This window comes from Schistocerca cancellata, chromosome 6 (assembly GCF_023864275.1).
Source record: "Schistocerca cancellata isolate TAMUIC-IGC-003103 chromosome 6, iqSchCanc2.1, whole genome shotgun sequence".
Lineage (NCBI taxonomy): Eukaryota > Metazoa > Arthropoda > Insecta > Orthoptera > Acrididae > Schistocerca > Schistocerca cancellata.
Genome location: NC_064631.1, coordinates 558,576,216 through 558,593,508, shown reverse-complemented (window position 1 = coordinate 558,593,508; position 17,293 = coordinate 558,576,216). Strand labels below are relative to the sequence as shown.

Here is a 17,293-nt window from a genome sequence, read left to right as displayed (position 1 = left end):
CTCTCCTGCGAACCTTGCAGAACTAGCACTCCTGGAAGAAAGGATATTGTGGAGACATAGCTTAGCCCCAGCCTGGGGGATGTTTCTAGAATGAAATCCTTTCTTCTAGGAGTGCTATTTCTGCAAGGTTCGCAGGAGAGCTTCTGTGAAGTTTGGAAGGTAGGAGACGAGGTACTGGTGGAATTAGAGCTGTGAGGATGGGGTGAGAGTCGTGCGTGGGTAGCCCAGTTGGTAGAGCACTTGCCCGCGAAAGGCAAAGGTCCTGAGTTTGAGTCTCGGTCTGGCACACAGTTTTAATCTGCCAAGAAGTTTCATACCAAGACTGCTTTTGCAAGTAGAAACAGCATTGGGAGCAGTGTATCAATTTTGGAGGAGAGTATTCAAAGGAGACCATGCACAGTAAGCAAAAGGTAAGCAAAGTAAAATTTTGTGAACAAAGCTCCCAAATTTTCTGAGCAGACCTTGTACAAGCATGCAATTCATTGAAGTCACTGTTGTTGCTGCTGCTGCTTGGGAAGGCACAGCAACAGCCCCCTTTACTAAGCCTGTTCATTGGGTTGCCTCCCTGCTGGTGCAAAATAATTCAGTGTGAAAGTATGAAACATATGATTTGTCTACATGTTCTGACACATTTGCTTGCAGTGATATGCTCAGCAACAACTCCACAGCTTATATTAAGGGTTGAAATTTATCAATTGGTATGGGTTATTTTCTGTCTGTCTTGCAGTTTTCACATAGTCATTTTCAGAGTTCTTTGATACCATAAATCATAATCATACTTCATTAATATGTGCAAATTACATTTTTCCCTTTATCAATATGTATGCAGATGCCAATTCTTTGATTTAATGATCTGAAATTATATCACTCATAAATGAAAATCCTGTGTATACAATGAGCATGGAAATAAAGCTAGGAAAGTATTCACAAGAGATAAATTTGTCCTTACACCAGTAATGTAAAGTAAATTCTGGTTTTGGGGGGGGGGGGGGGGGGCTTACTCTTGACCATTCACAAAAGTACTTCTTGAAGTGAAGAAACAGGAAATATATTTTGAAAACACTTGTCCAACTTTGATGGTATCTGTAACACTTTATCTGCTAATAAAATCACACATCTGGACTTATGTTAATGACTGTATTAACCAAATTTTGTAAAATGCGTTTTTGAAAGATACATCATTTGTCTGGTTTGGATAAAGTGTGCCTTGTGTTAAGATTTGAAGAGATGAGTGTGAGAACTTCCCGATACATTCAGTTTCATTTACTGATTTACCCTTGTGCATTATCTCTTACAACATGGCCAGATCTTGTGCAGTACTGATTTGAATGGATTGTGTTTTATTGAAGTTCAGCAACAATCAATTTGCAGACTGATTTGAAATACATGTGTGGGATTTTTTGTCGTTACTGTCAAATGAAGTCCAATGTGAGTGTACAGCAAAACTTGTGGATTTGGACTAGTTGGGATGAGTCATACTCCAAATGATTGAAAGTCTAAACTACAAAAATATTTTCTAAAACAGCTACCTAAAACTATAAATAGGAATATAATATACCATGTAGGTAGTGATTAAATGAAAACTAGATGAACTGTAATTTCATGTGAGTACTGTACAGGTTATTGACTTTAAAAACTAATATAATGTTACCACAGTAATGAACAATATGACTTAACAAATTAATTATTGAAGTTGTTACAAACATTGCTTGGAGATGCTGTATAATATTTTTGATTGCCCTAGGATTTAGAGGTTCCCCAATTAGGAATGTTTCTGAATGGGTTGAGCCATCAGCATTAGAGCACAAAAGACCAGTGATTTCGTTCTTTATTCACTTTGGATCCAGGTGTTGAACTCTTTCCTGGTGCCTGTGATTTTCAGGGAACACAGTTTTCTGTTAGAGATGTGCCAGTTACAGAATCTGAACAGCCATCCGTTACTAGTCTTGATACCTGTCTGGTCTAACTTCCCTACAAATATTTCTGTCAAAGTTTTACTTCTATTACAGTAACTCCGGCAGTGTTTTGTTGCCTGTACCAAGTGTACACAGCATCACCAGTAGTGGTCAGTTTTGGTCCAGATGTAGGTTTTTGTTTTCCTTCTAGTTTGCCATGTTTTATCACAAAGTCCCAACGTACATTGCTATTTTTCTTAATGTCATAAAAATATGACTTAACAGTGTCAAACACCATCATAACTTCCTGGGCAGAAGCACTAGCTTTGATTTCATAAATAATTCTCCTTCAATCTTCTAAATTTAATGATCTATATTTACTCCTAACACTCATATTGATTACTCTATTACACTTTAATGCACTTTCAAGTGATGAAATAGATAGGATTTAATGGAACTCATCATGCAAGTGAAATGATCAGGTTTTGAATTTGTGTGCTTGTGAAAAACAATAATCCTTAAGTTTGTCCTTGTCAAAAGTGAAGCGAGTCGGAAGGCAAGGATGCCTTAAACATTTTACAGTAAATGAGCCTGATTGAAAAGATGTCTACCATAGTAAGGCTTTGCGATAAGAACTATTCCAAAGTATCACAAATTTGAAATTAAGCCTCTTTTACATGAGCAACTTTCTTGTCTAAATAGACTACTCATGGCAAGTGAGTCTACTGCAGTGCCCCTGATGTTTTGTTTCTGTACTGTCTTGCTTGTCACAAGTGGTTGTTTTTGCTTATTTGTAAGTGCCAAAACTGCATGTGTTGCGAGAGTTGTCTGCTGTGTATTTTAGCACCTGAACAATGAAATTGGAGTTATTGTGGGAGAACACTTACAGGAAAAATACCAGGACCTCATGTCCCACCCTTTGCAATCTGTCGCAAAAATAAAGCAAACAACAAAATCCAAAATGAATTTCCATTGTGCAGCAGAATGTGCTCTGCTGTGAAACCTCCTGTCAGATCGAAACTTCATGACAGGCCAGGTCTGGAACCTGATGCCTTTGCCTTTCACGAACAAGTGCTCTACCAACTGAAGTACCTAAATATGACTCACAACCAGTTATCACAACTATACTTCTGCCAGTGCCTTATCTCCTTGGCTGTGAAAGGCAAAGGCCTCAGGTTCGAGTCCCAATCCAGCACCAGCATACAGTTTTCATCTGTCAGGAAGTTTCAACAGTTAAGAAGCCACATAGAACAAAATCGATTGATACAATAGGAGTCAGCTCAGTGAGAATAAATTAACATTTGACATTAGCAGATGAGGCCACAGTCGCATGTTGCTGACTTTGTATATGTCCATCCACTTGATACAATTTGAAACGAGACTCGTCTGACCAGGCAACATGTTTTCAGTCATCAATAGTCCAATGTCGGTATTGACGGGTTCAGGCGAGGCATATAGCTTTGTGTTGTGCAGTCATCATGGGTACGTGAGTGGGCCTTCGGCTTCGAAAGCCCATATCGATGATATTTCAGTGAATGGTTCGCATGCTGACGCTTTTTGATGGCCCAGCGATGAAATCTGCAGCAGTTTGCGGAAGGGTTGCACTTTTGTCAAGTTGGACAATTCTCTTCAGTCGTCTTCAGTCCCGTTCTTGCAGGATCTTTTCCCGGCCACAGCAGTGTCGGAGATTTGATATTTTACTGGATTCCTGACAATCACGGTGCATTCGTGAAATGGTTGTACGGGAAAATCGCCACTTCATCGCTACCTCGGAAATGCTGTGTCCCATCGCTCATGTGCTGACTATAACAACGCATTCAAACTCACTTAAATTTTAATAACCTGCCATTGTAGCAGCAGATACCGATCTAACAACTGCGCCAGGCACTTGTCTTATTTAGACAGTGCCGATTGCAGCGCTGTGTTCTGCCTGTTTACGTATCTCTGTATTTGAATACTCATGCCAGTACCAGTTTCTTTGGCGCTTCAGTGTAGAGTTACGTATTACTCTAGGATTTATCTGGTGTGTATCCATGTGTGGAAGTGAAACATGGACGATAAACAGTTTAGGTAAGATGAGAATACATGCTTTCAAAATGTGGTGTTACAGAATAATGCTGAAGATTAGATTGGTAGATTACGTAACTAATGAGGAGGTACAGAGCAGAATATGGGAGAAAAGAAAGTTGTGGCACAACCTGACAAGAGAAGGGATCGTTTGATAACGATGAATACGTTAAGCAAATTCAGGATATAAGTTGTAGTAGTTATTCGGAGATGAAGAAGACTGCATAGGATAGAGAAGCATGACGAGCTGGATCTAACCAGTCTTCAGAGTGAAGACAGCAACAACAACAACAACAACAACAACAACACAAGTTTCCCGTGTGTGCCTGTTGTGTGTTTTTCCGTGTTGCGCACAGTGACTTCAGATTGCCGCTAATTATTACTTCGGAATTGAAAGGCATAAAACAGAATAGTCAGTTTTAATGTTTACAGAAGATGAGTCCTTTCAGGGAATGGACATTTCAGTGCAGCAAGATCAACTGAGAGTCCAAGTGGCCACAGACGAGTTGCATAGTGCTATCCAGAAAATTAAAAGGGAAAGCAGGTTATGGGAATCTGGCGGAGAAAGGAAATTTGTAACTCCGGATAAAAAACGGAAACACAAAACAGTTATATTCTTCTATAGTTTTGATGAGGCTGTTGTTAGGAGGATTGTTCACAACTTTTGTGTGTCCGAAAAACGAGTGCTAACAGTGGAAGGAATTAAACAGAAGCTGGAAGAGGGTATAGACTTTCAAGGTAACGATACTAGTGTAAGAAGGTTATCAAAGAAATTAGGTTTCCGCTGGAAAAAGGTAATCATACTGTCAGAGAGAAGTGACGTCCGGGAAAAAAGAATTGCTTATTTGAAGCAATAAAGAAAATTAGGGAAACAAATATATTTTTACGTCGATGAAACTTTTCATTTTATCATCACACGTAATTGGGAAAACGTGGAACGAAAATACAACTCGGTTTCTTCAAACCAATAGAAAAGGGACGACACCTATTAACAACTCATGCAGGCGGTAAAAATAGCGAAATTTCCTAATGGGCTTGTCATGTGGAAGTCAAACCAAGCAACGGGAGATAATTACAATCACAAGAACTACCGCAGTTACCAAAAAATGGTTGACAGAAAAGGTGATTCCCAATTTAAAACTTAAACACTTACTAATTATTAACAATGCTCCGTATCACAGCGTTAAAATAAAGGTCCAACGTGTAATTCTACTAAAAGAGGATATCAGAAAGTGGATAACAACGGAAAACATTCCATTTCGGATGACTTGCTGAAACTTATTTTGTATGAGCTCGTTCGAAGAACCGAGCCAAGGACCATAGAGTAATCCATTGATGACCTACAAATTTCTGGTCACGTTGCGTTACGCCTTGCTCCTTACCACCCAGAATTAAACCAAACAGAGAATATTTGTTCTATTGTGAAAGTTTGGGTAGCTTCTTGGAACGTTCTTTGCAACGTAACATTTGTGCAACGAGAAACTTAATTCAGTGAATAAAAAAGATTGGATTCCGTTGTGCGAACATGTTAAAAAGAACTGAGCGAGAATATATGTAGCAAGAAATCTCTTTCAATAATGAAATAGATAAAATAATAATAAGTTTAGGTAGCGTAGGCAGTGACAGCAAAGGTGATTATAGTGATTCTCACGTTGGAGACAGAGAACTGCAAGCAGTAACTGTGTTTCTAATGGTGATGGAAGGTGAGATTTTAAAACTTCACATTCAGCACAATCAATATATTATTAACGTCACTGACCCACTCGAAGTGGTTGGAGGCTGATTCATACGCAAGCACAGCTGGGTTTCCCCAGACGCGAATTGCTTACATGTGTGCTCTTCCTACACTACTCGCGTAAGTCAGTTTACGTGCGGAAAACACTACTTTTTCACAGTCATGCCAACTGACGCGTAAGTTACGAAAGTCAAAAGGTGTTGAACTTCCTTGCACGATGTCGCTTGCCCCACCATCGCCTGCAGGTTTCAGCAACTTCAGGTACGTGGATCAGCTCTCATTCTGCTCTGGTTCGTTCGACAGCGTAATCTAGAATCGCTCAACTAAGTAAATACATACTTTCTAAAGTTGTAAAAAAAAAAAAAAAAATACGGATGTCATCCTAGCATTCAGCGGCTCCTTATCACTTTTAACAGTCAATACTGTAAAGGCCTCCCCTAAAACCGTCTGTAAATATAACAGTGTTAAAGTATTGTGCCAGTAAAACACACATGTATTTACAGCATCTGTGACCTCTTAGAAACTGGACGAACTCTGAAAATAAGAACAAAGCTGAACTGTCGAGACAAAAACCTTACTTTATGATGTATCTTCAGTGTACTGTAAATAGAACAAAAATTTAGAAACAATGCTTTTCAGAATTCAATACATATATTGCAGTGACGCGCCAATTGTCAGGTATGTCAATGTTAATTGTAATTTAATGCGAGCTGGCCCGTTATCTGTCATAACATTTATCAGGCTTTTGTACAGAGCCAGAAATAGGGTTCAAAAAGATTTCGAAATTGTCTTTACTCACTGAAAATAATTTTCGAACGAAATGTAGTCTTTAGCAGATATAACTCCCATGTCAGCGTGTTAGTTTCCTACAAGATTCTCATTTCCATGCCCAACATTTGTGGGTCAGTTTTTTTGTTTGTCAACGTTAATGTGCACAACTGTCGTACAAATAATTTCTCGTGTAGCCATCTTGAAAGTCGCGTAAGTAGTGTCTCCAACTCAGGCGTATGGAAACGCGGGATAAGTTCTAGTGTCCGATTCTATTCGTTGGCTTTGATCAATGACGTCATACGTAAGGCTAAGATGCTGCATATCGGCAATCTATGAAGGGAACGGATCATACACGTAAACGAACATAGCATGCGATAAATTAATACATTTAACGCGATTATAATTTACGCACGAATTACATGTAAACGAGCTGAAGATAACCGAAATAAATACGAAGAGGAGTGTAAAAAAATTTGTATATAATTAGAATTATTATTATAATTTATGCGATTGCAGGGTACAGAGGACCACGAACTGTATTACAGTATAGTGCTTGTTGAAATCGTCCTGTTGCAAAATTACGTTAATTCTGTTATTGATTCAAACGGGAGAAGCGCAGGAAAGTTGGGGTTTTGGGAGGGGAGAAATTAAATCAGAACAGAACAACGGAAAAATAAAGCGAATTGTAACAAACACGAATTACTAACATAAAATATGGAGAAATGAACGCCGTAAATCCTAAACAAAGCAGCAACTCAAGTAACGGAAACCAATTAAAAATTAACAAATATTTGAATCGGTAACTAGAATTGACCCATATAAGAGGTCAATTCTAGGTACCAATTCCAATATTATAAACTTCACTGTAGAAGTTCAAAGAGCAGCCACGAGTGCAGAAATGGTATTATATTTAACACAGGACCTGGAAAAACGATATAATTAATGAAATAGCGAATAGGTGGAATCGGTAACTAGAACTGACCTATAACGTAGGTCAATTCTAGTTATCGATTCAAATGCTTGTAGTTGTTTCGCAGCAATCAGACGGCAATTACGAGCCGAAAAATGTTATTACATTTAAGATAACTGCCGGAAAAATAAAGACCCAGTTAATGAATTTTCGAATAGATGGAATAGGTAACTAGAATTCACCTGATATATAGGTCATTTCTAGTTACCGATTCCATTATTACCAACTTTTTCGCAAAACTTCAGAGAGCAATTACGAGTGCAAATATTGTATTATATTTTCTACACACACTGCAAAAACGATCTAAGTTATGAACCATCGAATAGTTGGGATAGGTAACTTGAAGTAACCTATATAGGCTGTCATTTCTAGTTACCAATATTAATGTTTCGCGGTAGTACAAAGAGCAATTACAAGTGCAAAAATCTTATAACACATGAGAAACGTGCTTAAAAAACGATCTTGTTAGTAAACTACAGAGTCCGACTAGACTTTCAAAAAATGAAAATCTTTACAAACATTATTGCACACTTAAAAAAATAAAACGCAAAAATGACCAAACCTTGGAACCGATAACTATACTACACGACAGTGACACCACCTACAGTTGTTCCAAAATAACACTCACTAAAATTGATACATCAAGAATGAAAGTTAAATTAAGTATAGTAAAAACATCGAAAAGGAAAACATAACAGTGGCTACATAAAAAGAAGCTTACCACATACGAACTTCCCAAGGAGTGAAAGATTTAGGCTGACAAGAAGAATAAGATAAGGACATAACAATAACAGGATGTATACGACCCGTGACAACCGGGAGATCCGGGAAAATCCCGGGAATTTTTTCTTCCGGGAGAAAACCGGGAATTGTTTAGAATTCCGGGCGTTTTTCATTGCTTTAGTTTTCAGTTAATTTGTGATTTTGACTGGTAAGAACCAATACTCTAACAAAGGATATTACTGTATCCCGCTACTGCAGAATGATACTGCAGCAACAAAACATGAACGAGAGAGAAAAAAAAACGAAAATAAAACTTAAGTTGCAAAGGAAATACGCCGCCGATACAACAAATAAAACAGTGCTCATACAAGCGTCTGCCAACAGCAAAGTGTGTCAAAGGGTTTAGGAAGACTATGCAATGCTTTGTAACAACAAATTGCCTCCGATGGGCGTGGCGTGACAACTGTTTAAATTAGATTCGTTTCAGTAGTCGCGGGAGGGCTCTTGCGCAGTTAAGTCGCGTACGAGTAGTACCTTACCCCGCTTCTGGTTACAGAAGTGTGCCTGGACGACAGATTAGATTAGATTAGATTAATACTAGTTCCATGGATCATGAATACGATATTTCGTAATGATGTGGAACGAGTCAAATTTTCCAATACAAGACATAATTAAGTTAATTTAACAATATATTTAAGTTACTATAACAACTTTTTCATTTTTTTGTTTTTTATTTTTTTTATTTTTTTATTAATATTTTTTTAATTTATATCTAAAAATTCCTCTATGGAGTAGAAGGAGTTGTCATTCAGAAATTCTTTTAATTTCTTCTTAAATACTTGTTGGTTATCTGTCAGACTTTTGATACTATTTGGTAAGTGACCAAAGACTTTAGTGGCACTATAATTCACCCCTTTCTGTGCCAAAGTTAGATTTAATCTTGAATAGTGAAGATCATCCTTTCTCCTAGTATTGTAGTTATGCACACTGCTATTACTTTTGAATTGTGTTTGGTTGTTAATAACAAATTTCATAAGAGAGTATATATACTGAGAAGCTACTGTGAATATCCCTAGATCCTTAAATAAATGTCTGCAGGATGATCTTGGGTGGACTCCAGCTATTATTCTGATTACACGCTTTTGTGCAATAAATACTTTATTCCTCAGTGATGAATTACCCCAAAATATGATGCCATATGAAAGCAACGAGTGAAAATAGGCGTAGTAAGCTAATTTACTAAGATGTTTATCACCAAAATTTGCAATGACCCTTATTGCATAAGTAGCTGAACTCAAACGTTTCAGCAGATCATCAATGTGTTTCTTCCAATTTAATCTCTCATCAATGGACACACCTAAAAATTTGGAATATTCTACCTTAGCTATATGCTTCTGATTAAGGTCTATATTTATTAATGGTGTCATACCATTCACTGTACGGAACTGTATGTACTGTGTCTTATCAAAATTCAGTGAGAGTCCGTTTACAAGGAACCACTTAGTTATTTTCTGAAAGACAGTATTGACAATTTCATCAGTTAAGTCTTGTTTGTCAGGTGTGATTACTATACTTGTATCATCAGCAAAGAGAACTAACTTTGCCTCTTCATGAATATAGAATGGCAAGTCATTAATATATATTAATTTTTACTTAACTTTGCCCCGGTTCGGAAATTAGTAAATCTGGGGCTGGTGCACAGAGCAGTCTGAGTTGTAGTGGGGAGGTGGGTCATTCCACGTGGCCTGTGTTTGCATTTAGTGATTTTTGTTGTTTCCTCTTTGTTTATTGCTCTCACGTTAAATGATAACAAAACGGATTTTTGTGGCCGGGAGCTATCAAATGAATAAAAATACGTTCGCGTAATTACGGAAGGCTAAAATATGTTATTAGTTTTAGATTTTATTTCCACCTTTCTGACAGTCAAACATTGATCGCCTTACAGAGCAATGAAGTTATTTTTGCCGGTTTGCTAAAGAGATTTGGCTTTCATTAATCTTTTTTGTTGAGGCAGTCAATTTATTTGAAATGAAGTGTTTAATTTCACACTATTTACTAGTTTCAACTGTTCGCTGCATTTCAAGTGCACGTATGGCATTATGCCATAATAAAGGACCAAACATGAGATAATACAGTACTGGTACTCCAAGAAAATTTACATACGAATGTGCATTTTAAGCCGAATTATGCGTTTTGGTATGGTTCACGAAATTCCAACGCTCTTGAAGTATCCTCTGATGTCTTGTTTCTTTTATGACATAATTTAAGATCTTTTAATATCTTACACGTACGAACATAGGGCTTCCTGCGTCATCGTAGCTGCCCAAGCGCGATGATGCTTGTTATCTGGCGCTCTCTTGCAACTGCTGAAACGAACGTATTTCTAACAGGTCGCTTGAAAATATTGCGAATGGTGGTTTGAGAAAGCAGATTTCCTTCTACGTAAGATGAGCTATGTGCGAGAATGTATGATGAATTTCTTAAATCACAAAGCGTTTAACCGTCATTTAAAAATCAAATCTTTGAGGACGACCATTTAATAGAATTTCGAGCCCAGAAGATTAGACATTTACGTCGTTATTAAAAATTTTACTGGCAAATTTATGTGATTTATCTTAAAAGTGTAACAAGCGCGCTACGTAACAGTGATCTTGCTATTGGCTAACTACATCACGGCCGGCCGGAGTGGCAGCCCGGTTCTATACGCTAGAGTCTGCAACCGAGCGACCACTACGGTCGCAGCTTCGAATCCTGCCTCGGGTATGGATGTGTGTAATGTCCTTAGGTTAGTTAGGTTTAATTAGTTCCAAGTTTTAGGCGACTGATGACCTCAGAAGTTAAGTTGCATAGTGCTCAGAGCCATTTGAACCATTTGACTACATCATCTGTCCTGTACTGTCATCAGCTGGCGAGATCACGTGACATGATCTATGATTGGCTTACAAAAGCGCATCGCAATATCGATTTCAGTGCATTGCATTGTTCGGTGGAATTCGAATTTATACCTTCATAATACGAAAATATGCAGCGTACGTGTTTCTGCACATCAAAGGACTTTCAAAACGTGTTTTTCCTCCCTCCTAAGTTTCGTTTTCTAAAGTGCCGGGAAATTCTACTCCGGTATATAAAACCATAAACATTCAAAAGATTGACGAGTTTTACAGTGCCCAATAAGAGTGTACTGTCACTTAACATGGAAAAAGTGTATTTTCACCTGGGAAATAATGTGTTTTTAACCGGGAAATCCGGGAATTTTTTTTCCTTGTCCACGTATACACCCTGAAGAAGTAATAATGTTAGGAAGTCAGACTACAACGAAATACGCAAAATTCAGAATAACTAATCAAAAAATTAATAGGAAATACAAACTGCCAGGCACGAAAGAGGCACCACCCAAATCAGTTCTTCCCTACCACCCGCAAAATTTTAAAATAATAAAAAAAAATGATATCACAAGTCAATCACATAACCCTCCCCCCCCCCCCCCCACTGCACAAGACACAGCAACACCCCTCACCCCACCATTATAACCAAAAAATATTAAACGACAGAAAAACCTCCTCCCAGAGAAACCAGAAAAGTAGCAAACCCACAGTACAGTAACAGAAAAAAACACAACGTAAAACAAGAAAAAAAATAAGATCCACCAACACCTAGTTAAGAAAACAAGACTTGTACATTTTGCTGAATATTTTCATAAATACGAGAAATACACAATAACCATTAGGAATACTCTTCTTCCAACAGTATTCATCAAAATGGCCTTGCAACACTGAAATCCTTCTCTTTCCCTGCCTGACAACTGATTTTACAGCCCTCCAGTACCACTCGATAGTATTGGTACATGCCCCAATCTTGTAATCTTTAAACTGGATTTGTGATTCATGACCAAATGATGATAACCCCTTTCACCCAACTCCTTGTACGAAGCAATCCCATCCGACATGAATGTGGAACCTTCTTCCATATTCTTCTATTAAAGATGTCAACAATTCCTTTGTACGATTTGGTACGACCCTACCAATACATCATCAGCACAATCCCCTCCAGAAATTACTACTCCAAAAACTCAAAAACCAGCCACCTCATACCCCTTTCATACTTTCAACTTTTGTAATAACACTCGCTTGCTTATTACTGTTCGTGCACGTATTCCAAGATTTTTAGATGTTCATTCCACAACTTTACCAGCAGGAATTGATAGCCGTTTGTGAACTCTTGCGTATTCTTTCTCATGCTCGTAAAACTCGAGAGTTCTCTGTGGTAACTTCAGTGCCTGGCTGTCTTAGAAACACACTTTGATGCAAAGCATTCTCACTAGGCGAACGAAGTCTTTTCGGTGGAAGTTTCCAAATATCAGAAGTTTGTTAACGACAGTTCCTTAATTGTTGTTCTATATAGCGATGATTTGTATCACATCACCATTTTATGCTGTTATGTTCTGCTGAAGTCTAGTCTTAATGAGGGCTGACTTTGCGTGTGTCGAATGCAGCGCCTTCTGTGCGGGCGCGGGACAGCTGGTGCTGTGGTGCGGGTGGCGCGCACCACGGCTGGTGCAGCGCGTCGTTTCTCGCGGCTGGCGGCCGCCGCAGCGCCTGCTGTCCTCGCCGCTGCCCACGCCGCCGTCTGCACCGCCTTCTCTGCCGGCTGCTGCCACCGCGCCCGCATCCACCGCCGCCTCTATGGCCGGCCCACTGGTGGCACAGTCCGCTGTGTGCGCGGGCCTGCGCGCCGCCAGCCGCCGGCTCAGCCGTAGCGAGAGCGACCTGCACTGCTGCTGGGCAGCCGACGACAGGCTCGCCGGCTCCCCACAGCGCGCTGCCGCCGTCCTGCTGCGCACGCACTCGGGGTCGCGCGACTCTGGCGTGCGAGTCTCCACCGCTTCCGACGACTCCAGCACCGGCCGCGGCAAGGTAGTGGTACTCTATATCTGCGCTGTTTTCTAACACTTAACGTTCTTCCTATTGGAGGGGTGTCGGCAAACGTCATATTGCCGCTCTTAAGCCATCTGTCTATATCTTATCCATCTGTACACTGAGGGATAATGATATACCCACGAGTAGATGGCAGCAATATCGCGTACATAACATACAAAAGGGCAGTGCATTGGCAAAGCTGTCATTTGCACTGAGGTGATTAATGTGAAATGGTTTCTGACGTGATTATGACGGGAATTACCAGAATTCGAATGTGGAATGGTAGTTGGAACTACACACGTGGGGCATTCCATTTCTGAAATGGTTAGGCAGTTCAGTATTCCGAGATTCTAAGTGTGAAGAGTGTAATACCAGGTTTCAGGCATTGCCTCTCACCACGGACAGTGCAGTGACTGACGGTCTTCACCTAACGACCGAGAGCTGCGGCATTTGCCTAAGTTGTCAGCAGTGGCAGATACAGAAAAACCTCAAGTTTACATTTACCACAATAAAAAATAATAAAGTCACATGCAGAGTTTAAGAAAGTTTTATTTAAACTGACTATACACACATACAAGACAATGCCATCTTACGATACAAAAAAGTTACAATTGTGGTTCTCTTCCTCAAATTCTATTCTATTCTTCCTGGCAAATTGGTTAATGAAATTATCAATAGGACAATCAACACCTTCATTGTCGACCTCAGACATGTCATTGTACGCTGCAGTGTTGAGAAACTTCTTTCTGCTGTATCAATAGATGCAGGTAGACACACGAATATTTTGTACAGTGTGTGCAAAGTAAGAGCATACGGAATATCAGACCAGCTGTGTGGCTGGATTGAAGAGTTTTTAGCAAACAGAGCACAGCATGTTGTTCTCAATGGAGAGACGTCTACAGACATTAAAGTAACCTCTGGCGTGCCACAGGGGAGTGTTATGGGACCATTGCTTTTCAAAATGTATATAAATGACCTAGTTGATAGTGTCAGAAGTTCCGTGCTGCTTTTCGCGAATGACGCTGTAGTATACAGAGAAGTTGCAGCGTTAGAAAATTGCAGCGAAATGCAGGAAGATCTTCAGCGGATAGGCACTTGGTGCAGGGAGTGGCAACTGACCCTTAACATAGACAAATGTAATGTATTGTGAATACATAGAAAGAAGGATCCTTTATTGTATGATAATATGATAGCGGAACAAACACTGGTAGCAGTTACTTCTGTAAAATATCTGGGAGTACGCATGCGGAACGATTTGAAGTGGAATGATCATATAAAATTAATTGTCGGTAATGCGTGTTCCAGGTTGAAATTCATTGGGAGAGTCCTTAAAAAATATAGTCTATCAACAAAGGAGGTGGCTTACAAAACACTCGTTCGACCTATACTTGAGTATTGCTCATCAGTGTGGGATCCGTATCCAAGAAGAGAAGATCCAAAGAAGAGTGGCGCGTTTGGTACAGGGTTATTTGGTAAGCGTGATAGCGTTACGGAAATGTTTAGCAAACTCAAGTGGCAGACTCTGCAAGAGAGGTGCTGTGCATCGCGGTGTAGCTTGCTGTCCAGGTTTCAAGAGGGTGCGTTTCTGGATGAGGTATCGAATATATTGCTTCCCTATACTTATACTTTCCAAGGAGATCACGAATGTAAAATTAGAGAGATTCGAGCGCGCACGGAGGCTTTCCGGCAGTTGTTCTTCAAGCAAACCGTACACGACTGGAACAAGAAAGGGAGAAAATGACAGTGGCACGTAAAGTGCCCTCCGCCACACACCGTTGGGTGGCTTGCGGAGTATAAATGTAGATGTAGATGGTAGTGTTAAGACTGTGGCACAGTCCCCACAAAGTCATGGACCCGCGAGTTGTCAACAAGGCACTGTGAAAGTGGCTTCGTAATAGTGTGGGCTGTGTTTACATAGAATGAACTGGGTCATCTGGTCTATCTGTACTAGTCATTGACTGGAAATGGTTATGTTATGCTGCTTGGAGACCACCTGCATTCATTCATTCATTCATGAACTTCATGTTCCCAAATATGTCACTGGGCCACAGTTCTTTGTGACTTGTTTGAAGAACATTATGCAAAGTTTGAGTGAATGATTTGACCACCCAGACTGCCTGACACGGATCTCATTGAAAATTTATGGGACATAATTGGGAAGTCAGATCACGCCCAAAATTCCTGCACAGGCAACACTTTCATAATTATGGATAGCTGCAGAGACAGCATGACTCAATATTTTTGCTTGGGTCTTCCAGTGACTTGTCACGGCCATGCCACATATTGTTGCACTATGCTGGGCAAAAGGAGGTTCAACATGATTTTAGGAGGTATCTCATGGCTTGTCACCTCTGTGGACAGTTGTATTACCCAAGTATGAAGCACTGACAGTATCTGTGCTTGACAGCTAACAGATGACATATGCATATCTCGCCTAAGTGTTAGTGACACACAACAGATTTACTGGTCTTCTGTTTACGTTCTGAACTTTCTTAAAAATATGCAACTCATTGTTTGTTGCACGTATTGAACCTAGTATTTGCATTTTCGTTTGAAATTTCTTTGTCTAGTATGGAAACAGACGTAAAATCCAAAGGATTAAATAACTAACAAAAATTCTTTTGCTCCGGTTAACATTAATTAGGAAACAAAATGGGACAATAATCAGATGTGATGGCTCAGGTATACATCATCTTTACTTGAAACAGTGGACAGTCTAGGTTGGAATTGATTGTTAAAAAAGAATTTGTCCTTCCATGAAATCAGTAAAAAGTTCTGTTACAGTGTTCTAAGATGTTTAAGGCTGGACGTGAGGACAAAATGTCTATAGGAATTGTGTACAAACAACTGAGTACCCCATCAAGGCAATGCATGACTTCAAACAACCTGCATTACTCAGGAATTTATAACAGGGAAGCAGATGACAGTTGTGCCTGCAGGAGGGGGGAGTGCATCAGGCTCTGAAACTTCTCCAATGCAGTCCAGTGGAATTATCATTCAAATCAGAAATAATTGCTACAAAAGGTTTTGTTGTTTTAATGGCTTCATTTGTGGTCCAATATGACTATCCTAGGTTTCCGCCCTTGACGGAGTTGTGGAAAAGTGGTGGGGGATAAAAATGTACTCCAAAAAGGGGTATTTTTTCGGTTTTGTGATTATATCTCGTAAATGACTCACAATATTGAAAACATAGTGGAATTAAAAATTGTAGGGCATGAAATTCTGCATTGAACGAGACCATTCACATATTTTTTTGGCCACCCGTTTCCATACTAGTGCTCTTCAAAATAGGACCAATTTTACATGTTCATGAAAAATTTTCGTTTTAACCTCTGTTTTTGGTAATATTGTTGAAACTAACCCACCTATCAATGAAGTCGTTTGTTGTTGTGGTCTTCAGTCCTGAGACTGGTTTGATGCAGCTCTCCATGCTACTCTATCCTGTGCAAGCTTCTTCATCTCCCAGTACGTACTGCAACCTACATCCTTCTGAATCTGCTTAGTGTATTCATCTCTTGGTCTCCCTCTACGATTTTTACCCTCCGCGCTGCCCTCCAATACTAAATTGGTGATCCCTTGATGCCTCAGAACATGTCCTACCAACCGATCCCTTCTTCTGGTCAAGTTGTGCCACAAACTTCTCTTCTCCCCAATCCTATTCAATACTTCCTCATTAGTTATGTGATCTACCAGTCTAATCTTCAGCATTCTTCTGTAGCACCACATTTCAAAAGCTTCTATTCTCTTCTTGTCCAAACTATTTATCGTCCATGTTTCACTTCCATACATGGCTACACTCCATACAAATACTTTCAGAAACGACTTCCTGACACTTAAATATATACTAGATGTTAACATATTTCTCTTCTTCAGAAACGCTTTCCTTGCCATTGCCAATCTACATTTTATATCACCTCTACTTCGACCATCATCAGTTATTTTGCTCCCCAAATAGCAAAACTCCTTTACTACTTTAAGTGTCTCATTTCCTAATCTAATTCCCTCAGCATCACCCAACATAATTCGACTACATTCCATTATCCTCGTTTTGCTTTTGTTGATGTTCATCTTATATCCTCCTTTCAAGACACTGTCCATTCCATTCAACTGCTCTTCCAAGTCCTTTGCTGTCTCTGACAGAATTACAATGTCATCGGCGAACCTCAAAGTTTTTATTTCTTCTCCATGGATTTTAATACCTACTCCGAATTTTTCT

General features: G+C 39.5%; 1 protein-coding gene across 1 annotated transcript in view; it reads left to right on the top strand.

Moving 5' to 3' along the window:
* LOC126088424 (uncharacterized) overlaps window positions 1-17,293 on the top strand; it is a 471,147-nt gene that overhangs the window by 436,400 nt on the left and 17,454 nt on the right. Inside the window, exons 8-9 of the mRNA XM_049906567.1 lie at window positions 12,654-12,761; window positions 12,816-13,077. Of these exons, the coding sequence (XP_049762524.1) occupies window positions 12,654-12,761; window positions 12,816-13,077 (370 nt within the window). The remainder of the gene's footprint in view (window positions 1-12,653; window positions 12,762-12,815; window positions 13,078-17,293) is intronic.